The following is a 24,772-nucleotide window of genomic DNA, read 5'->3' as shown; positions in this document are numbered from 1 at the left end:
ACTCATTGCACAAAGGTTTCATAGGGAATTATCTGAGTCTGGCTTCATTGGGTTCGTATTGCCTCCGACCAGATTTTCACCACCCGACAGATCTTGCAGAAATGTCAGGAGTACAACGTGTCCACGCATCACATCTTTATTGACTTCAAAGCAGCGTACGGTACAGTCGATCGAAACCAGCTTTAGCAGATCACGCACGAACACGGTTTTCCGGACAAACTGACGCGACTGATCAGAACTACATTAGATCGAGTAATATGTTTTGTGAGCATCTCAGGAACAATCTTCGAAACGCAGCGAAGATTAAGGCAAGCCGATGGACTATCCTACATGCTCTTGATCAATATCGTTCTTGAGAGAGAACGAAGGGGCACAATTTTTACCAAAGGTAGTCAACTCCTAGGTTTTGCAGATGAATTTGATATCATAGCCAAGAACTTTGTTACGATAGGGGCAATTTACGCCAGACTGAAAGTTGAGTTTAGGAGGATTTGACCAAATACATGAAAGGAAGAGGTTCAAAGGAAACAAAGGCACGCCTCCCATGGACGGTAACCGTTGACGACGATGAACGAGAAGTGGAAGATAAGTTCGTGTATTTGGGATCGCTGATGACCGCGAACAACAACACTACTAAGGAGAGCGGTGCATTCAATGTGCAGAACCTTTATTAAACTGGTAGTTCTTTAAGGACTTTAAGCTGGGACGCTACTAACGTAGGATTGTCGTGTTGGAACGGGAGGTGCGGCGGACGATAATTGCGCGCCACTACTGAAAGCAGAGAGTGCTGGAGGCGTATGAATCACGATCTTCAGGCAATGCTTGAAGAGATTCTCATCGTACATCTGACCGAAGTCGGTAGGCTATGGTGGGCCAGACACGTCGTAAGGATGCCGGACGGCAGTGTGACGGAAGCGATTGCCTGTAACAATCCGACCGGCACCAGAAGCAAAATCGAGTTGAATGCTGCTGCTACTGACGGCAACAGAAGAGACTCGACGAAAAGTGCTGAATGGCTTTATCAGAGGTTCCTCAAGAGAGCAACTTGAGTCCGTTGCTTTTCAACACAGTTTCTGCATTACCGTTACCTACGTCCAGGGGAAGCTTCAACAACTGTTCGGAGAGAATTATTAGTGACCGTTAATGCTGCATTCCGAGTAAAATTTGTGTCATAGCGGAAGAGATTGGATAAATAGTGCTGAATGGCTCCATATAAACGGGCGTTGTCGCGATATAGCCTTGACTTGCAGTGCACAGCTTTGTCTTTGGCTAATATCTCTATCATTCACTTAACATCTTTCACTGGCAGACACTACAGAAAAATTGTTAGTTAGGATCATCAAATTAGGAAAGCTAACATTAGAATGATACTAGAAATGGCAATAGTCATCTACAATCCTGGATTTCAAAGGGCCATTCCACATCGATTCTGTACGTTCATCCAGTAGTAAATGGTCGATGAGCAACACGGATTCATGCCAACACGCTCAACGTTCACCAATTGACTAACACTCACGTCTTACGTAATGAACTGCTTCGACGACTGCTCTCAGACAGATATCATCTGCGCGGACCTTTCTGCTGCCTTTGACAAGCTCAATCATCAAATCGTCGTCACCAAACTGAACAAACTCGGCATTGGAGTGTCGCTGCACCAGTGGTTTAAACCGTATCTGTCGAATCGTCTAATGTATTTATCGGTGTCCCTTTCGCAGGCTTTCACCGCTTTTTCCGGAATTCCGCAAGGAAGCTAACTCAGACCGTTGTTTTTTATCTATTTTAATCTATCTTTTTAAAGTCATATTTTTGTAAATAAAGGCTTTATTTCGAATTTGAATTTTAGAAGTTGTTTACCCATAGATACAGAACATAACAAACAATCATTGCTCTATTGAATCGTATTTTGTCTGGATAACACGCTTCAAACGCTTTTTGAAGTCGTTACATGCGGCACGCACTACTTCCGTCGGAATGTCAGCCCATATCTTGTTGATAACTAACTTAAATTCATCCAAATTATGATATTTATAATCCGTGAGCTTCTGAGCCATTTATATTCCTTTTTCGATATGAAATCCGTCAGATTGGCTTTGCACCACATCTGCACAAGATTTGCAGTGCGGGCAGGAGCTCCATACTGTTGAAAGCAGCAATATTCTTCGTCTTACGTTCCCTGAACGTAAGACGTTAAATTTTGTTCTAAGACCATTTCTAGATAGAATTTTGGATTTGAAGGATTTGATTGAAACAGGATTTGAAGAACAAACAACTTCAACTCATCAGAAATGATCACTTCGGAATCACCGTGCCGACGGAGTAATAATTTGCATCTTTCCTGCCGTTTTTGTTTTGTTGTTTCCGTTAATCCAAGGATTTTACGTTTTTTGAATGCTTTCACATCCAGATCAATTTTGAAAATTCGACGAAGAGATTCCCTGTTGAAATTCATCTGAACTGCCATTTTCCGTGCGGACCGGTCGCAACTGCGGCAAATTCGTTCTCGAACAACCTTTTTGACCTCTGCAGTTCTAACGCTTCGTTTTCTTCCGGTTTTTTACGGTTTTCAACTGATCCTGTCTCGACAAATCTTTTTACTGTATAGTATGCAAATCCTCTTTTTATGCCGAGATGTTCGATGTCACGAAAAATAGTGCTGCATGCAGCACCCTTTCGGAATTTATTTATTATCAACGACCGTAACTCGAACATTGGTACGTGTACACCGAACAAGACACAATACGAAAATGAAACTACGTCAAGTAAGATTTCAGTCATGATGATACACGCACATGGTATGAGTTTGATTGTATTAATTGTATATGCCGTTGCAAGCATAAAATGATTTTTGTTCGAATATATATGTGTCACACTGTAGATTGAACAAAACTCTAAACAGAGTACTGCAACTTAGAAATTTGTTTCCTATTTATGCTGTAGAGAATGCGACTGAACGATAAGAGAGAGGAAACAAAGTCAACGCTTATTACATTGGAAAAGAAAAAAAAGCTCTACGCGAGAGAGAAAGAGTATTTTGATTACTTTGCTGTGAAATGCTGAAAATTGATTATATCTTCGGAGCTAGATGAAATCTGTTCACTATATGACGATAGGATCACGTAGGACTACAAGTAGTTTGTGAGGCTGAAAAGTGAGAATTTTATGATATTAGGTACATGGTGCTAGATTATGGGGCTTTATGGATTATGGATGTTTCCTATTTTTCAGAAAATTTCGATGGAAATTTCCCTATTTTCTTGCACATCGTTATTTCAAAAAGTAATTACTCTTGAATACTTGCCAGGCAATTTTATCAGCAATCAAGAAAACATAATCGGGTAAAAGTTTTCCTTAAAATTTTCATACCATAGTTTGACCGCCCGTAAGTCATCTGAGATTGATCCAGATTACAGATCAACTGAAATTACACAATGAACCATCAAAAAGATGCTTGGGAGCAACAGACTATTCTGATCTAATTCTTACTGCCGATCAATAGCAAAGCTGGTCACATCCAGTGCAGGTCAATTTGGGAGGAAAAGGAATGTCAATCCGACACTTACTGTAACTAGAGACCGAGGAATCCTATAATAGAAACTAATTTAATCCTAACTTCAATTTTAAATTTGGCGAAGTTTCGTGCATCCAAAGCCTTTGTAAGTTACAAATACTTAAGGCCAGGCTTGGCATACACTTTTCGCTTTGATTTTGCTCTTTTGATTACTGCTCCTCAGCCAAGCAGAATTTGAAAAAGTGGTGAATGGGGCATTTGTAGAGCTAGAAATTATCTATAATATTGCTGAAGAAACTGAAGTTTTATCTTTAGTATTTACGGCGCTGTAGGCAGCAATGCCGTTGGTAGCAAAAAGAGCGCTTTTTTTTGCTACCAAGAGGGTAGCAGCCTTATAGCGCCATAAATACAAAATGCCCAAGTAACACACAAAACAAGTTAGAAAATAATATTCGTGGAAATTAGTCGCTTAAGCGTACTATAAACGTACTTTGAAAACATATGTCGTTATTATTAAGGTTTTGAGATGTTTTGGGATAACATGAATTTATTTGACAGCTCATATCTAATGTATAATGTTTGTTTTGTCAACATGTCAACACGAAGTTTTTATTACGTCACCATTACTGAATTTAAACTACTGGAAGAACAAGTTGTAGCTTATGCTATAATAACGTTTTAAATTGGTGTGAAATAACCTGATACATACTTCTTTCAATTCTTGTTTCATTAGACTTAAGTTTTTTGCGCTTTTCAGGTAATAGAGAAGTTCTGATATATGTAATATTATACTATTCGATAACAAGCTGTGTTGCTTGGGTGCACAGTAATGCTTGCTTCAGCAATATTGTAGATAATAACAAATTCTACAAACGTCCCATGCATCACTTTTTCAAATTTTGCTTGGCTGAGATGCAGTAATCAAAAGAGCAAAATCGAAGCGAAAAGTGTATGCCAAGCCTGCTTAAGGCATAATATATGATCCCATTTTATCAAAAATGCTATACAGTTTATATCCAAAATTTTATCATCATTTATTTGGGTTTTTGTAGGGGTATTTGTATTAATTTAATGGCCATTTGTAGGTTGATATTCCAAAAATTTGTCAGTAATACGAACATAAACTTTATGTTTTCGCCAGGACAGTCAATCGGCAAAGCAAAACGACACTTTGTTAATTACTTTGCCGATTGACTGTCCTGCCGATAACATAAAGTTTGACACTTCGATATATGAACATACTTCGAATGTACGAGATACCCACCTTATTACGCTTCAATGTAAGCTCTGCCTTGTAAAGGCGTCTACAGTTTTAAGTGTGACCAGGAAAAATGAAAATGTTGAAGGCCATCGTCCGGAAATGTTTGTTTTTGCAATGAGCGAGGCACGAAAGCAAACGATGCTGAATCGCCATACGAAACGACACTTGATTTATATTCGCCCGGCTATACAAATACAATCGGAATATTCGAAAATTTTCTAGCTACTTAATTAGAGAGAGAAAATAGATGTAAAACATTCGGTATTTGTCTAATTTTACCTAAGAAACAAAATGTGCTCGAGCCTAGAGGACTTCCCACTAAATCTCACAGAGAAAAAATGTTACATTAAACGTTTTTCGACTTCACAAGAAGCATTTTATAACTATTTAATTGTTACGAGATTTGTCAATCAACACTTAACACATATTGTAAGTGCTCTCAAAGAAGAAAAAACAAAAAACAATTACAAGATTACTCGTTAAAGCCGACTTGGTTTTTGCCCACATCACATTATCACAAAATTCCATCCATCAAGCAACATTCCCGCAGCTCACAACAAAGCGAAAACGGAAAGGAAATCGGTTATGAAAACCCGTCACATGGTTTGCCGGCGAACCATGTATCCCTACGCTACCGAAACGCTCCCATCTCGCCTCAGTGCTCCACCATTCCACAGCGATGATAGGAAAATGGAACGCGAAAGCTTCGGTAATGTTCATTTTTCATAATCTCAGCTGATGGCGTTATTGAGCCTGACAAGCTTGTTTCCCTCCATGCAGAGGAGAACCATAAAGGATACTTATCCGTGTCTCTCGGAATGGCTGGCTGGCTGGCTGGCACACACGACTCGAAGGAGCCTCAATCTGCTATGTAGAACATACTTCCCTTCTCCCATTTAGATGCATGTTTGTACACAGTTTCCATCTTACAGGATGATTTTTTGCTTGGCTGGAAGCTGCTGCTACTGCTGTCTCTGTGCTCTACCCCTTTAAACTTTTTATCCTGAGGGAAAATGTTCAATTTTCCGGCTTGATGGAAATGAAACTGAAACTTCATTCCAGCAAAGAAGAAAGCCGACACGGAGGACGACGAGCAGCTTCCATTTGGTCGAGGACGAAATGACCTTGAACTTTTGGATGCAATGCACATACCCACATACACAAACACCTTCCTACGGCAAGTAGGTATGTTGATGGATGTTCTACAAATGAACCGAACGATGTGGAAAACTGCTGCTGTCTTTGATCATCCGTGTTCATATGAAAGACGAAAGGATAATTGAGTGTGATGGCATTTGCAATAGGCACTGTAGCGAGACTAACCCCTCCGCTTTTGATGGGACTTTTATTCTAATGGACTGTTTCGTTCGGCATTGAATGACCTTCCTCGTGGTAACTCGTTTCTACTGAAAAACTGACAATTTCTCTACAATTTGTCAGTGCCATAAAATGATTATTATTGATAATAGTGATGTAGAAAGGGTAAACAATGACCGGAAAGGAAACAAAGGGTGGAATGCCCTCGGCCGTCCGTCAACCGAACCTGATATGTACGAAAGCAAACCAGTCTTCCATCTAAGCGCACTCAAAAATCACAGCGAAATTATTATGAATGTAATTATCGTGCTCACTGGCTGTTATAATCTAATGCAGCAATGGACGACTGAACGTGCAGAATCACACCACTCTTTCCTGTTACTGCGCAGTATGAAAGCAACTCGCCCGAGCTCCAGCACCGCACCGGTTGGGTATTGTCCCCAGACGGCGGCACGGGTTCATTCCCCGGAAAACGTTGCTCCCAGTCGTGACTGAGACCTTCACCAACAATACCGGCTTTTTCTTGAATTCAGTGCTCCAAGCGAAAAAAAAGAATTGCCTCGCGGATGATGGCTTGCATTCATATATTTTTCTCTTTTCTTTACTCTAGAGAACACATTTTTATTCCATTATCAGATCTCGGATTAATTCAATTACAACATTTGTATGGTCCCATATTGTCTATAGTGGTTAGGCTATCCTGCCAACTCACCTGGAAAGCATAGATTTAATTCTCGATTAGGGAGAAAAGTTCCAGAGTTATCTTTTGTACCGTCTAAGTATTACTTAAAACCCCACACCAGAACTGGGTCATGACACTGCGCTGCTGTTGGCGCACAGATGCCAGAGTGCGGAACCCGAAACAAGGGCACTGAAATGAATCACTCAAATTTTTCCGTCGTATCTTTAGCGTGGGAAAATTTTGACAACCGGTCCACCGCAGCACCAACCGGCAGCGCAGGTAAATGTACCTATGCAATTGTATTGCACAATGCACAAAGTACAGCTGGGTGCATTCGATTCAAGCTGTGTTCCGCTTTCAGTATTGTAGCGAATATTTTCCAGGGCGAAGGACATGGCGCAGGTGGACTTTTCTTCGCATCACCAGTCAGTAGACAAAACTGTGGAACAGCTAAGTGTTTGAATTTTTTTCCTGTCCTTTATGAATTGGGTTTTTAAAACCAAGAACGTTTTTTCTAACACTTTTTTGTGACTGTGACTATAATTTAAACAGTTATATTTGCTTTAGTTTAATAGTCACGATGTTCGTAGTTTTAAAAAAGTGCTGAATTTTCAATAAAATATCCAGTTTAACTAAATCTATTTTTGTCTGTCATCAATTCCGCCCCGGTTGGTGGTGTGGGAAAAATCTACGCAAATGTGCTCCGTAAAAACTGTGGCAATAATTTTTCACCCATTAACATCGAGCGGAAAAGGGAAAATCACGTCGTCAGCCGGGTCGACAGTTTGGTCGCAAAACGTGTAAACAATTACGGGCAAAAAACTATTACCATATTTTTTCACATCTGTCACCCAAGTGCAGATAGAAAGGAATTGCGGCAGCAAAATGGAAAATGGCTGAACGTTCGGCGATGGCCGCCGCGAATACGACGTTCGCAAAAAAAAGTTTGACTTTGGATGGGATGCACCGCCACTGAAAGGTTGCTACTCTATATGCACATGTGCAGTGCATTCATACATTTCGGTTCATATGGTGCGGAAAAATTTATTCCCGATGTGTGCCCACTTCGCAGCTATGGAAAAAAAGGAAATATTTTTAGCACTGGTGAAACGACGGGATTCCTCACTTTGGCGATAAGCCGGCCATTTCGAATAAATTGTGGTTTGTGAAACGGTTTTTATCCCATATATTTTAACCAAACGAAATGTGAACATTTTTAGCTCGCTTAGTTTTTCGCTTGATCAGACGAAAATCTCACACTATCTATCGGAAAAACTCTCACCTTGCGTAGGCGAAATCCTTGATTTGACTATCACACCCAGCACAGACCAAGGCCAAGCTGCTGGAACTGTGGCAATACACACTGCACTCATTATGCATAATTCGCTTAAATTTCTCTCTCGGTCCGGGACCACAACAAAGCCAAACGCATATAGCTACACACTGACCACGGTTACGGACTACGGACTGCCCTGATGGTATGAGATAGCGGATAGACCCGAAACTTTTAATGAGATTATAGAAATTTAAGAGTTCCGCCAACGGCAGCGTACCACGAATTTTCCTTCCCATATCTCTCCGGTAAAATTCCCTGCCAACTTGACTGCGCAAACAGCCGGAACATTCGCAAAACCCTACCAGCAGGCAGGCAGTCGGACGCGAGACTGCCGGAGGACGCGCGATGCACGGGGAGAGCTGGTGTCTCGAGTGCAGTTTATTTTTTTCCTGTCACGGCATAAATGTTTCCAGTATTATCCACTGTTTCCGTTCCACGGTTATAGCCCGGTTAATCCAGGCGAAAGTGGAGTAAAATAACTAATAATACATTTCGACAGTCTGGGTCCAAAAATTTTCTTAAGCAGGAGTAAACTGAATGCGACTACTTCACTAACCTAGCAATAGCGTGAAAACCATTTACCATTGCAATTTTTTAATAAGCTTTTGACCAATCAGTCAAAACAAATTATAATTAATAGCAATTTGGATCGCTTTGATAATACCTCAGCTAACTACTCTAGCACTGGAAGTGCCAATGTGTTCTGCGCAAATTATCCTCACTGGTCAGCAATTTTAATTTGTGCAATTGCAATTAAAATGTATAAACAAATGAATGCACATTAAATTTGAACTGATCATACGTGTGCACGCGCGTTGGTAATGAATCACGGTGGCTACTGCTGCTAGTAGTTATGAGTCTGATACCAACTTTTAACTTCGTGCGCCGGTGGCGCCGCATCGGGTGGAAAATAGTTTGCTTTTCTTCCAACACGTCCCCCGGCTTGTTTCTACGTTTGCTGTGCTGCGGAAATAAATTCCGGAAAAAATAAAATAATTATTACCATAAACGATGCAAACTATTGTATTTAATTCCACGCTTAATTTATTGCTCAATATGATTACATAATTGTATCCGTGTTAGTGTCCGAGAGGGCGTTGGTCCGGCATGCGAGCAATAACAAATGGATAATGGTCAAAAAATAATTGAAATTCTATTTCACTCAACCACTGCAATTACGGATTTTGATCCATCCGAAATTGATTCGCCGCTGGTTGCATAGAAATTAATGACCAGCTGAAGAGCATTAAAATCCTGCCTGATAGCAAAATCAACAGAAATTTTAATACGTTGTTGACTCCACTATTAGTTCGGATTATTACAAGCTGATTATCAAGTAAAATAAAAATCAGCGAAATTTAACCATTACAAAGTTAGAGTGTGGTCGCACTTTTGATTGTAGGACATCATGCTAACACCTTCAGGCGCAGCTCAATTCATCGAATAGTAATTTATGTTAGACTTTTTTATTATGCCTACACACAACATTACTCGAAGAGAGCGTGATTCCAAAGGGAATGAATTTAAATATGGACTGTGCGATGTTCTTCCGCTTCATTTGTTATGATCCCCCACTCAAGCGACGTTAAATGCAATTGTCTACCAGCCAGTGGCTTAGTCGGTATAATATTAGAATCCATCAAATGGTCAACTCCATAGTCTAATAGTTTCTTGACATTCAAACTCATTTCGGTTACTACACCACACAACTCCGCTATATGAGAAGTGATTCACTAAAGGTTTGAATTATAAGTATTCAAGCTCGGATGCATTAGTTTTGAGGCGAACCAACCAACGGTTGAAAGCCCCATCAAATAGTAAATAAATTAGCCCGAGTTGAACTTCAATACTCGTTGTTGGTTTAAATTTTTTTCAAAATTGCTCTGAAAATTTGCCTATGGTTTATATTTTGCAATACTTGTCATAAGTTTTACACATTTTTAATCAAATTTTCACTAAAATCCGTAGCAAAGTTCACATAAATATGAAACCCCTTTGCCCAGTGATGGCCAAGCTGCGGCCCTCCGAGATGTTTCGTACGACCCGCGGACTGATTTGAGAGACAGTGGACTTATGAGTAACTTTTTTGATGACACTGGGGTCACTCGAATCAGCCGTAATGTCGCATTTTGTAATTTCGAATGCTATCCGGTTTAAATCTTGTGGTGATTCCCAGAAAATGGTTTTTGTAGCCACATATTTTGCATTTTGTTATGCGCAGGAATGGCCAGAGGAGTTTGAGGCCCGCGATATTCATGGGGCGATCTCGTTTGACCCGCACCATGCCTATTCCAGTTCACCACTGCCTTAGCCCATTTAGTCTAATAATAAATAATAAACTGTTTGTAATTAGCGCTTGTTCTGCTCTCCTTCCTAGCTGCCTCTCAATGCAATTACACTCAAGTCATTTTTTACGCGAAGGATACGTTGCACGTTCATCATAATCGCCTACATTCGCCTAATTTCACTAGGTAAAAGTAATTTTATACAAACAAAAAGAGTTACGCAAAAAAAACTGCGTAAAAACCGACTTCATGTCTACTTTCCAGTCTCTTAATTTAATATTCAAACTCGAACTTGGAGTCTAATCCGGGAAAATTTTGGAGTCCTGCAAACGGCCAATTCCACAATCTAGTAGGTCCTTGACAGTCAAACTCGATTTGGTAATCATACCGTAGATCAGCTTCACTACAAGAGTGCCCTATGCACCAGCCAGATTTAAAACTTGAAAAACTTTTGTTGAAACAAAGGTTTTAACGACTGAAAAATATGAAAAATTCACAATTTTTAATTTCAAATCTTGATTCTACAGACTTTTAGGCTTCTTTCGATACTAAATTTGTATCGATCTGACCACGGGAGATGGATGAAAAGTGACTACACACATAAGTATTCCGGAGCCGCACGAAACAAACTCATCGTAATGAATCGCCGCTCTTGTGAAAACACGAAACACTTTATACATCTTTTTCTCAGACATTAATCAACGTATTGAAACATTTATTTTGTTCTATTGGTGGACCATAAGAAAAGACTTTTATGACTTTTGAGCTTTGTAAACGAAACACTACTTAAGAAAAAGAAAAAGATGGTAGAAGTTTTGTCTTTTTTTTTCTTCTTTTAAGCTGTGTTTTGTGTGCAAAGCTTAAAAGTTACAAAAGTCTTTTCCAAAGTTCTATTTTTGGTCTATTTTAATCACCGTGCAATATTTTCCTTGTTGTTTTAATTGATGCTTACCAGGGGAAATGATAATGAAAAATTATTTAAAATTGATGTTTCTGCCTACTTGTTTCGGTCATCTCCAGAAATTTTCATAAATTTTTAACACATAATTAATTATTAGATGTTAGTCTTCGTTACTTACCTCCATTTTTCATAATTTTCACCGAAGAACATCAATTGAACGAACATAAGAAAGCCAAAGCTTACAATAACTTGATGTTCAGATGCTCAGTAATTTTTCGTACGGGAGTTCAGCATCGCTTGCTATCGTGCCTCGTTCGTCGCAAAAATCATTGATAACAATCTTTTTCCAAATTTAAGATAATCGCCCAAATGTACTAACCAAGGGAATATATTCCAATATTAGTTTTCATCGATCATTATTTTGCAATCCACATTTTTAGGTTTCATTTATCTAAATGATTGAATTTTATGATTGCACATTCCGGAATTGTATGTAATATTCGTAATAATTTCGTATTTTTGGCGATGGTTGCAAGCTCTCGTTCTAATTCCAACTGAACTGAACAAGATTTGGCTTGATTGAGAAGAAATTGTCAAGATAAACATAAATGTATAGATTATGCAAATAGTGGTTAGATATCCAAATCGTTTTTGGACCTGTCGGGTGTGAAGCGTTTAGAATTTTTGATGAATTCTATTCGAGTTGATGGTGTAAATACGTAGCAAATATAAAAGATTCATAACCACGCACATTAGTTGAATGTGTATAAAGCACTGAAAATAAATTCTGATTGAATGCCATTACTTATTAGACCTTAAAAATCTAGCCATGTCAAATTAGACACAAAAGTTTAGCGATTCTTTATTATTTAAACTCTACTATAATATACTGCTTCAAATGACTCTAAATTAAAAGGTCCTTAATAAAACAGTCTAAATTTATCCAAATCATCTGAGAATATTTGATTACAGCTTCTTTAAGCATTCCTTCTTTCATATCATGGTTCTAATTTAATTATTCTTTGCTTTTGTTGACTATAAAACGGGAAAATATCGTATAGACTTCAATCACTTTGGTTTATTTTGTTTGATTATAAACAAATACCCTCCTAGTAACTAGCTGTTGTTCCTCTACTCTCGTCAAGCGATAAAATGTAATCCTGTTGAATTTCGGAGGGTTTTAAGTAACCAACTCCCAAATCCAACAGGTCCTTGGCAATCAAACTCGAATCGATAACCAAACCGTAGAGCTGCAGCTCGTGGCTCATATTACTGCACCATTTTCTGCATTCCGTTTGTACTCCATCATACGGCAAGTGAAAGTATATCTTCCGTAAGCAAAGTTATGGGCTCAAGTCCGTAGAGTACTACCGGACTGATTAGCGTTTTGTACATCGTCAGCTATGTGCGGCGGCGAACATGGAGCAGTTCGAAGCGCCTTGCAGAAAAAAAATAGGCTCTACTTCCAGCTTGAATGAGTTGTTGAATCTCTCTATTCGTATTATTGTCGGCGGTGACCTGAGATCCCAAATATATGAACTCATCGGGCACTTCCAATTTATCGCCGTGAATAGTCAGAATCACTATCCGTGGGAGGCGAACGTTATTGTTTCTGGAGCCTTTTCCTACCATATATTTGGTTTTCGACGCATTGATTGGTAACCCAATCTTCCTTGCCTCCGTTTTAGTCTGGCCTCCATCGTCCAAAGTTTTCTGAGAATGATGTTGTGGTCTTCGCAAAATGTTAGAAGTTAACTACTTTTGCCGATGATTCTTCCTTTTACCTCTGAATTCGATGCCGCTCGGCGGATCACTCGGATCACTGTGTTTTACCGGCAAAGCGCAGAAAGCGAATCGAACTGCTCTCTCCCTATCGGATGTTACGTGATGTCTGTCGGAGCACTATCGAATGCTTGCTCTCAAGGTCACGGAGTTTCAGTTCATATAATTGCCTGTTCCATATTCTCTTTGGGATATAGAGCAAATAACATTTTGTACCCAGTGTGGGAAGAAAAGATTAGCTTTGCTTGTAGTTGTGCTCCCTCTGCGCAAGATGAGTGGTTATAAGAGAAAACGGTATTCAGGCATCATTCGGAGGAAAAGTAAACGGTTGAAATGAAAACGAACACTCTTGGTCGTTGTGAGAAGCAGATTGCTATGTCTCTGTATGCTGAAGATGAGCAAAATGAAGCCTGCTTACAGGGGAGTTCAACCCGTTGTCGCAACTCTCTGCGCGATTCGAAATGACTAGAAAGTGCCCTCGGAATACGCACCTAACACACCACTCGCTGTATGGTAGCTTTGATCAGCCGCGTTAGTTTGTCCGGAAAACCGTACTTGTGCATCAATTGCCATAACTGCTCGCGCATGACTGTATCGTATGCTGCCCTGAAATCCACGAAAATATTATGCGTGGGCACGTTACTCCCGACATTTGTGAAGGTTTTAAACGAAATGTGACAATTTCATCCATAGAAGCACGGGCCCCCAGAAAGCCCGTCTGGTACTGCTCTACGAATTCTTTTGCTTTCGAAGATAGACGTTGTAACAAAATTTGGGAGGGCACCTTGTAGGCGGCGTTAATCAGCGTAATGCCACGGTAATTACCGCAATCAAACCGATCGCCATAGATGGAACAAACCTCATCTTCTATCAAGTCCTACAGTAGTTTCTCCTCCTCCTAAATTCTTGAAAGTATCCAGTGAAGTGCCGTTGCTAGTGATTCTTTGCCATTTTTGTAGAGTTCTGCCGGAATTCGGCCAACCGTCCGCTTCTTTCATCAGCCTTGAGACACAAATGAGACACAAATAATAGTATATTTGATTCATTATTTGTTCTGATAACCAACAATTTCTGATTGAGAAACATGGAAGAAAAGCTCAAGTTATTCCTGGAATGTCTAGGAACTATTCTTATCTCTTCACTAGAATTGCAATACGACTAATGATTCACAGAAAGCGACTGCCAATATACCAGGAATTTTTCTTCTATAATCCCGCCTTTCGTCACGTTCTTTCAACGCGAAGGTGCTTCACCAGACATCTTGATTTTGGCTTCCAGAAATCATTATTGCGACCGGCGGCGGCGGCGGTGGCAACAACTTCACACTACGTGTCGTCTACGTCTACGAGCAACAAAGGCATGGCAAAACAAAATTATAACCTAATATTCAACATCAGCCCGACAATTTATGAATAGAGTCGTCGTCGTCGCCCATAAACGGTTTCTTTTTCCCGAGAGTCATGCTTTGACTACTCGGGGTGACCGAAGCAGATCTACTTTTCTCCGCTAACTGCTTGAGTTTTCCACTAGAACTTTCATATTTCATTAGCATAAGAGTCGAGAGTGAAGCGCGCTGCTATGTCCTTTCTTTGACTTCCGTTCCGAACTGCACAGAAGCAAACGAAAGGCATCACTTTCAACGAGTCGCACCAGAAAAAAAAATCAAAATAATCGGTATGAATATTCATTCGAGTTCCTAAAGTTCTTCGTAAGGCAACTGCACACTACCGAAATGGGAGGAGGAATTTGAAATTTTCACAAACTGGCCGTCACATGACAATTTGGTGCGTCATAAAAGCTTTTTCCAAGTTTTATCTTCTACATAGGAAAAATGGTGATTTGTTTAGCCATAAATAAAGCATGACATGGTTGACAATTTTCCACACCCGGAGAGTACTTTGGAGTGGTGCGACCTTAATCTCTGACACACATACACGGCAGCGCGATGTAATAAGCAGCAAATGCGGAACGAGCAAACTCCCGGCGTGGCTCCAATTAGTGCAACACTCGCCGCGCGCGCTGTATGTATCGCAGGATCTCCGCAGAGCAATTATTTTCTTACTTGAATTGCAAAAGTAGATCCCCGAACGGGGAGAACCGTCGCGATTCGCGTCGGAGCATTAATTTGTCAACTTTACAGTGTCTAAAGCTAGTTGAAGCACACACAAGAGTGGGAAATATTAAAAGCTAGATGCGTTGTTGTGCACATTTTCGCAGAATGCTGCTAGCTGCTCGAAGTTGCAATATAAATGATGTACCCAACCCGACTATTTATTATGTGAGCTTCGTGTGGAAAAGCTTGCATTTCTGTCAGCTGACATTGAAAGTTTTTATCTCAATGGGTTTAACTTTATTTCTCAATTCGTGGTGAAGATTCCCAACATTTTTTTTCCGCGAGAGTCTTAAAAATTAATTTGTTATGCAAAGTTTTGCCTAAACTATTATAGTACTTAAAACATTTCAGCAAGCATTGGACACAACCAAATTATAGTGCAGATTTGTTTCATGTTGAAAATTGCTAGCTCTGCTAGTCCTGTAGTTTCGTTGCGACGAGAACAGAACAGCAAACGCTAGTGGCACATATATAATTTACAATTTCATTTTCATTTACCATCCTTATCCTTCTGAGGAGGCCGGGGAGACTCAAATTAAATCACCATCCCAACGGGAGAAGCGCGAAACTGAACACCAAAAAGCAAGTACAACAAACAATAAAACACATGCATAATTTGAACGTTTTTTTTTCCTTTTTTCCATCGTGATGGCTGGCTCCACAGCCATGGTCCGGAATGGATGGTCGAAAAAGGTAGCGCGCAATTTATTCAAATGCCGGAAAAGGTTAAATTCATTGGATTAAAAGTGCGCACTTTTCCAGATTAACGGTATGAACAGTTAAAAGATGTACCTTTATTTTTATTTTCTCGTTTGAGGTTCTTTTATGACGTCCACTTTTTGTTGGATTGTAATTTAAAAGGGCGAGCAACTCAAGCAACCGTTTGGCTTTTGATGTACCATTTTCCCAACGCTTTATAGTTTTGAATTTTTGGTAAGTGGGCCTTATGGCAATAAGGTTTTGTTGCCGAAAAAATGTATTTGACGACATTAGAGTCGCATAGCGTTGGTTTTTTCTTACGTGTGAAATAAGGCAAGCACCAGAAAGAGCCCAGCAAGCGTTGCAATTCAATGCATAGTCCATCATAGTTTGTACAGCAAAAATTAATTTCAGATTGTCAGTAGGATTAAAGCCAGGCAGAATAATGAAGCAGAAATCATGAAATATAGGGAAAACAGCGGTGGTTCTAGGTTACTCCCCTGAGGAACATCAGACCAACGAAGCTGTTTAAATCGATACTTTGCCTACTTCACCACAGAATGAGCGGTCAATGAAAAGATTTTTGCTCACTCAGTAATATGTATTGAAGCATCAAAATGTTCAACTTTAGTTTAAAGGTTCGACACGATCAAATGTTGCTTTCAAATCAGTATAAATAGTGTCCACTTGCACGCTACTTTTCAAGTTTTGGATTTGAACCAGCAGTAATTTAACATTACTACCAAAAAGTACGAAACAGTTGGATTTATCTGGTTGTGTTTCAATTGTAGTTGGTGATATTAATGATGACCGGAAAATTAATCCTTAACAATGGTACATTACCGGCCCTTAGAATTTTGGCCGTAGCTCCAGAACCAAATACAACACTATCGTGAAACTTTTGTTATTAAAGGGTAAGGAATGGGCAAATAAGAAAAAAAATGTTTTAAAAATTTTCCAAGAATTAGAAATTCGAAATGAAATTCTGACACCCTTTGGCCCCTGTACGATAATTTTGAAAAATTTCCTCACGTAGAACACCATTGCAGAAAATTTTACGATTTTACTTATTTCGAATTTATTCAATAGACCGATTCATACTTGTACGGTGGAATCGTATAGATTTGCGCAGATTGATTTCTGGTGGTTGTCCAAATCAGGGTGTTCCTCAGGGTAGCAACCTAGGCCCTTTACTTTTCTTGCTGTCTTAAAACGATACCGCTCTCATGTTCAGTGTAAGTTAAATCAGTTAAAGTTAAAGTTTATCAGTATTTCCGAGTGTCAAGTCATAATACCTTTCTTCAAAATTCCTATACCTCGATGGAAATGGCTCACTGTCGAGTGGGTTTGAAAATACGAATAATTTGCAGGCAACAATAGGACAGGACAAGTAATTGTTCATCGAGCTATCCTTCCTAAAATCCTGACTCATTAGAAATAATTTTAAATAAACACTCATACGTTTGTGTTGTGTATTTTCTCGTTTCACAAGGCCAATTCTGTGACGGTGCATCCATCCTGTATGTTGCTCATCTACTGCGTCCATTTCGGGCCTCTGTATAAATCTCTAAAAGCTGCCCTGTCTATTTCGAGCTCTTTCATGGTGGTCAAGCAAAGCGTTGTTCTACCATTTGTGCCGGAAATTAGACGTGCAGTTTCTGCTCTTCGAACAGTTTTGCCTGCACACATTTAGACAGACAAAATTTGATTACTGCATCATTTGTAATTGAATTAGATTTTGCTATGTATGAATATTGACAGCTATTAATTGAAACACCAGCACGTTCAGTGAATCGATTTTCTAGCATTGCATCTGTTCCAAAACGAAACAAGGTTCGTTAACTTTACCCACGCCATTCGAAAGAAGAGAGCTCGCCTCAAATTTTCCTATCCAATTGAAAAATCTATCAAAACGTACTAACGAGTGTTTTTTTTTTGTTTTTTTTTCAGAACGTCCCCTCAACGAATACATATCCCACTACGAAACACTTAGCTACGACCACAAACATCTGCATGCTAGTCACAGTCGAGCGAAACGATCGGTCACCAAAGATCACCATGTACATCTTAGGTTTAAGGCGCACGGAAGAGATTTTAATATTAGGCTAAGACGAGATCTCAGTACATTTAGCGATAAGTTAGAAGTGAGTTGAGTTTCCTTCCCTCTTCAAAGGTTTCCAACATTATCTAATCAACGGAATTTTTTTTTCCCAGATTCTCACCGACAGTGGTCCAATCGAGGCGGACACCTCCCACCTCTACCGGGGCGAAGTCCTGGGTGATCCCGAGAGCCACGTGTTCGGTTCCATCATCGACGGTGTGTTCGAGGGCAAGCTGATAACTGCCAAGGACAGCTACTATGTCGAACGGGCGAAGCACTACTTTCGCAACAGCACCAACCCGGACACGCACCCGTTGCACCACGTGGACGACCACGACAAACCGTTCCACTCGGTCATCTACAACGAGAAGCACGTGGACGACCCGTACCGGCACCGAAGGAAAGGTGAGTTTGATATTTTTGCACCATAGCATCTTGGTCGGCCTATTAGCGAGCAATTATTATCGTTGCCGCGCCGGTTGCCGGTTGTTCGCTGTTGTAGGCGGAATTTCTTGGCGGCTTTTTTTCCTCTCGTTACCCTTAATACAATGCATTGCGACTGACCGAAAGCTGAATGAATGGTTGGTTGACTAGCGGACTGGTTTGTCTACAGCGACTCTTCGACTTCTTCGAAAAGAGCGTTTTAAAAGATTGCATAATACCGAAACAAGCGCAGCAAAAAGTGTACGGGGGCAACGAGACATAACAAATTGTGGCAATGTTGTCGGCCAGAGCAGTAAGTACTTGGTTTCGGTTGGTACTGGCGGACTCACCAGACCAGACAGGTTTTATTTTATTTTCTGTGCGCGCACTAGATGCTGGAGTAAGCAAATGAAAAATGACTATTGAGTTGAAAGCTCTAGCTAAATGCAAGAAAATTTGCCTGTTAGACTGCGAAGCAGTCCTTAATTTAAATTTTGCGAGACTTTCTCTTTAACATTTAATTAAATTCCTTGTTTTTGACTGCAAAGCAATACGATTTTTAGAAACTGTGAAACTTACTTTCTTCTATGGTACGTTTAAATTATAGTAAATCACATTACTTCTGGTTGAGTATTGCTCTAGTTGATTCAGTATAATGAAATATTATCATATACTGTCAGCTGTTGAATACCCATTTTTGAAGTGGGGTTGTCGTCATGCTCCTTTCAGGAAAGATTCAATTGAACTATTTGATAATTGTTAAATATATTGACAGACAACGTTTGACCGATAAATAAATTTTAGTTCCTTTTGGAAGAACCTCAAGAGTGTCGTAATAGGAGTCTAAAACGTTTTAGAGAAAAGCATCATGAAAGTGTTCAAGGTATATCGACAGTAATGAATTATGGTGACAATTGTGATTATTTAAGTATTTTGATTTCTGAACAGAAATGCAATAACGAAAGATATTTTTAGACTCTTGTTGATCCCGTCGAAAGAGTTTTGCAAAAGTCTCAGGACAAAATTTCTGATAGCCTGACGTTTATACTATAATACTATGGCGGTTCAAATGGTGCCAACTTATAGCTGCCAGAAGGTGTCTATTTAGAGAAAAAACTACTCGTAAAAATGGTAAAATTTTCACTTGAAATCGACTTTTGAAGCAAATAAAACAACATGCGATATTTAATTCCTCTAGAAAATTACGTATTTCAATTATATCAATGGGTTTCTGTAACATATCAAACCTATTGGAAGAGGTTTTGGGTAGGTGCAAAAGTGATTTTGAAGTGGTCTCTACAGAAAGACTTTTATATCTCGCAAACCATATGATGTAGACACTTGGTATCTTCGACAAAGTTTAATAAAAATCTTAGTCATACAACTTTACTGAAGACACAAGCTTGCTATCTAGTTCCCACAAAAAGTTATTTTTTGCAAGCGTATTTTTTGCAATATCAAAAGAAGATACAAAATATTAATTCATGAAACTTTTCTGAAGACACATAAGCTGAAAAACGTCTGCAAAGATCAAAGTGTACATGGCCAGTAATGTTATAAGAGTGGAAATGGCTCGAGGAACGTAAAAGAACCTTTTGTTTAACGGCAAATTGCGGACCCTATTATATGAGTCGAATCGAGCAATTCGACACGAATCAGTAACTGTCGAGTGTGATTCATGAAGGTCGACTGAACCTGATCTGAATCAGCCATTCAAACAGACAAGCCTTTATCCAGCGACTGTGTCAGCTTTACACAGTAACAAAGTAATCATATCCGTATTGGAAAAAAAAATCCAGTAATTTGCCGAACATTTGAAAACGGTCCGTATTCGGCTATTCGGCGAAGCTTTCGTTTGTCGTCGAAACAGGAGCGTTGTACGGCCGTCATGTCAACTTTGCGAATGCATCTCTTGATTCTACCAATCAACTTTTTGCAATTTGTGGTTCTCCAGTTATTTTTGTACACCAAGGAACTCAGTTTGATGTTGTTGTAGAAGCGGGATCAAAAGTTTTTTGGAACATTCGTCTGCTGCATCTTAATTGATAGCCAAACCAGAGGCCTTGTTGTTGAAGAAACGAGAAAGAGAACGATGTGCTTGTGCGTCCATAATTTTGGCTAGTCTTCCACTACCTTGCTTGCGAATAGTTGTAGGGCATCTTAGGATATGGCAAACAGTCGAAGCCGCAACAAATTCGCTTTTTAAATGTTGTACCTTGTACCGTATACTTTTTGGCGAGATTTCTGTGGCAGTTCGTAGAAGTGTACAACGCGCTCTCGAAATGCTTCTTGTTTCGAAGTCATTTTAAGTAAAACACGGCAAGTATAAACCAAACAAAAAATATTGACAAAAGAAGAAAGAGAGATAAAACACACACATACTCTCATTTCTCTCTGAGCTCGTTTGTTGTGGAGTATAGGGGCCTCAAAAAAATTCCAAAATTTTAGTTGTCACCCGTTATTCATTTAATTAAAACAACCAGTTTTTAAAAATTGCCAAATTGCGATGGCGCGTTGCATATCAATATGCATGATAAAATTTAATGCGCATATGCTGCAAACCAAAGTAGCGACTGCTAAAAATTTATTAATTTTCTATGGCATGTTTTATTATGGTCGCTCTAAACCAAATCGATCAGGACAACTTTGACATTTCTGCTCACGGATGTATTTTCAAGTTAACAAAGTTTTGAACCAGCGAGCTGTATGCTTTATAGATTTGTAGCGAAAAGCTTCATTAAATTATAGTGGTGGCTGTCAAACAGCAAAAAGCATAATCAGTTTAATTGTTGCTTTCAGCAGAGCGTGATAAAATTACTTCAGCCCTTGGTCGGAAGGCAGTTGTATAGTTTTTTTAGCGGTTTTATTAAATTGGTCATGAAAATCGCTAGAGGAACGTAATAAAACTTAAAATTGTTAGTTGGGATTTGCAGCTGGGTCATTCCACGTAAAGTTACCGAGGAAAAGTTCATACGTTTTATTGATCTTATCTGATTTGAACCAAATTTCATTGTTGGTTTTTGGTTAAAAATTAAAGGTTCCAAGCCGCTTCTTCCTTCTATTTTTCCTCGATCGATATGGTCAATCCCTTTTTTCAACAAAACCCAGTTTGGATTGAATTCTATTATTGTTTGTTGATATTTTTTGATATTTTTAATTCAAAAATAATATAATTTTTGCCTTTTCTGAAGAAAGTTACCTAAGTAATTCGAAGAAATATCTTTTCGTTTTGACAACTGAAAGCTTGTGATTTTCTTCCAATGATTATACTAGAAACGGAGGAAGTGTTTGATGCAAAGCATGATTAATTGGATGAACTAGAAAATTTCGATAAAGACCCAAAATGAAGGTGAAGCTCGCATCCACACTCTTTCGGTTGGTACCCGAATGTTTTATTCACTAAACTGCTGCCGTCCGTTATATTACGTACTCTAATACCTATTTTTGTTTTATTCTCCTGATTCAACCATTACATATACGCACGACACACTTACATTATTTTTGTATGGTTACTCTTTGCTCGTACCGTCGAGAAGATAGACCTCGGTCTACTCGTTCAGTGCGATAGAAACAAGCAGTGCGTTGCCGATAGTCGCTCCGGCAAGTCTCGTGATTAATCACCACCGGGTGTGTTTTTTCTTTTTATATACTCGTTTATGGCTCTATCGCGTGTCAATGATTATAGTTTTTTGCTAATAAACGATGCTAACAGACAAGGATGGTTCGACCACTTTTACTCAATTTTGATTCAGATAGGAAGCTGTGACACGCTCGCATATCACCTTCGCTTAGTCAATATTTTTAGCCTAATATCATAATTTTCTAGTTCATCTAATTTTACATTTTTCACACTAGGCATTTACTCTTCCCAAAAAGAGTTCTCATTTTTACAATACTTGTGATTTATCAGTTATTTCTTTTAAAAAGCTTTTCTTATCTCGTTTAATCTTTCACAAAATTTATCTGTATTTTGCAAATTTTGAGAGACTGAAACCCACCAAACATAGATAGTATTGCTACAAAATTGCGAAAGCAACTGATATAATTCCAGCAAAATTAGCGTCTACAATGTTAAACTTCCACTGAAATCTCATGCAAATAGCATGACTCATACGCGCGCGTTCCAGTAAGCAAGCCGAGATAAATGAACCCGAAAAGGAGGAACATGCCACTGTGCGACTGACTAACAATCCGGTTCCTTTTCGGCAGCATGACATTGGGCAAGGTGATTCGGCGGGTTTGCCTATGGACCAGGCAATGACCTCTCTCGGTTTGAAATTCATTTAACGCAGTAAAAATAGGACCCGGCTTCTAGAGCAGAAAGGTACTTGAAAGAAACCCGTCACGATTTTTTTTAATATCTGATACAATGACTTCTTTGATGTATGAAGAAGGAATTTGGGTGGAGATCTGACGGGGGTTAAACTTTCCGTTCAGCGAAGCTCAAGCTTCGCTTGTTAAGCTTTGATTCGTCCATCATGATTTAATTTGAAATTTGATTGGAGGAAATTTTTGAAACGGCGATGAAAAATAGGTTTTTTTTTCAACTCGAATTTATGTTAAAATAAACACTAGAAATTTCTTCATCAGTCTTTTGAAAAAAATAATAGAATCATAAAAGCAATCAATATGTCGACCTGTCGGCAATAAATCTCCTACTCAATTATTACCGACGCAAACGATTCAATCTAAAGAAAATGATTTATCTTTACGACGTGTCATGTCTTTTTCTACAGGTTGAATAAAGGTTTAAAATGTTTTCAATAAAAAAAGCAACTCAATCGGAACCGAAACATTGCATAAATGTACTTCACCGGTAGCTTTCCCTTTCACTTCGGATCGCCGCGGTGTGGCGGCCGTGGTAATTCGGCCAGCATGCGGCCACATATTATATGTATTATATATATTTACGAACTTTTACCTCTCGGCACAAGTCCAGCGCAATGTTTTCACCTCAAAGCGGGTTGTTTTTGTTTTGCAGCTCGAAAATTTTATCGCAATCACAACCACTAATCAGATCTTGTTCGGTACAGATAAAACGCGCAAATCAACGAAGTTCACTTCCTCCTCAGAGTAGGTAACTAATTTTGTATGGCCGGTGTGCTTTATCAACAGACGCAGAAGCCTGGCTCTAAATTTTTTTTGTGAGGTGCATATCTATTCATAAAAACATGACTTTCCACTCACGCCGCTCATGAACGAAAGAAAGTGTGACTGACAGCATTGTTGGGCTGATGAAACGACGGTTTGGCCTTGGTGGGCACTTGTGATAAGACAAGCAATATCTTCGTGGAAAGTAAAATGAGAAAACGTTGGACCTACCTGACTGTCATTAAAGTCATTTGAATTAAAATTTGAAAATTGCTAATTAAGCAAGAAACTGCAGAACCGTTTTGCGTCAGAGCATCTGTTGAGCCTCTGTCTGCATGCGAAACGAGTTTTCTCCCTGTAGGGCCTACCTACAGTTTAAAATTGCGCTGCATCTTTTGGCTCGGGCTCGCTACCCTGCCGTTGACAACGACGACCGGCCCTCTGTACTGACTTGAACTGACCCATTTTCTCTTTTCTGAGGCAAAAAACACGGCCACAGCAACGAACACAACTGACTGACCAAAACGTAGGACGTCCGAATCAAGCGACCGAGATCTGTAAGGTCACCAGCGAACGTAGCACTGGTCTGTTCCTCTCGGAGCTACACAGACCACGATATCATCATCCATCATTTTTTATTCAGTGAGAAGATCCAATCTAGGGGCATCGTCGTCACAGAGAAGTTCCTTCGCTGGACTGGTGGTTTGAGTTTTTTTTATTTTTACGGTAGAACAAATTTAATTACGGTTCTCCTCGAAATGAAAAGAGACTTGAATGCGAATAAGGTAGGTAATCAAAATTTTGCTGTAATGTTGTGTTTGGTTTGCCTTTGAACCCCTCCGCTTCAACTGGAAGATAAGCTCTGGACCGTCCGGGCCGACACCGTGAGTCATAGATCGTTTTATTTGATTTATTTCAATATGGTTGACGTTACAGCAGATGAACGAAGCTACTACATCTCAAAATTGACCAGACTCAAGTTAAATTTTCACCGTCCCTAGAATTGAATTTGAACAATAGATTACAATAGAAGTTTCGATCAACATCAACATCGTTTACTGACGCTGTTATGCGTACCGTCATTTGCCGAAGAAAGTATATGAAACTGGTCATTTAACGTAAAGTAAATTGACTCACTTCAAATTCACTTATGTACTACCAAAATGTTCGTGGATTTTGAATTGATTTTTGTTATATTTTTATCCGTGATGACGGCGTTTTTTGTCGCCCAATTTTTGCAATAAATCCCAACTGACGAGTCGTTTTTGAGATG

General features: G+C 39.4%; 1 protein-coding gene across 3 annotated transcripts in view; it reads left to right on the top strand.

Annotated features, from left to right (window-relative positions):
- Positions 1–24,772, top strand: part of LOC128741437 (disintegrin and metalloproteinase domain-containing protein 10) — a 131,780-nt gene that overhangs the window by 84,227 nt on the left and 22,781 nt on the right. For all 3 annotated transcript variants that reach the window (XM_053837252.1, XM_053837254.1, XM_053837253.1), the window contains exons 4-5: positions 17,835–18,028; positions 18,099–18,390. In XM_053837252.1, coding sequence (XP_053693227.1) covers positions 17,835–18,028; positions 18,099–18,390 — 486 coding nt within the window. The remainder of the gene's footprint in view (positions 1–17,834; positions 18,029–18,098; positions 18,391–24,772) is intronic.

The sequence above is a fragment of the Sabethes cyaneus genome, chromosome 3 (assembly GCF_943734655.1).
Source record: "Sabethes cyaneus chromosome 3, idSabCyanKW18_F2, whole genome shotgun sequence".
NCBI lineage: Eukaryota > Metazoa > Arthropoda > Insecta > Diptera > Culicidae > Sabethes > Sabethes cyaneus.
This window is presented reverse-complemented; position numbering and strand designations above follow the sequence as displayed.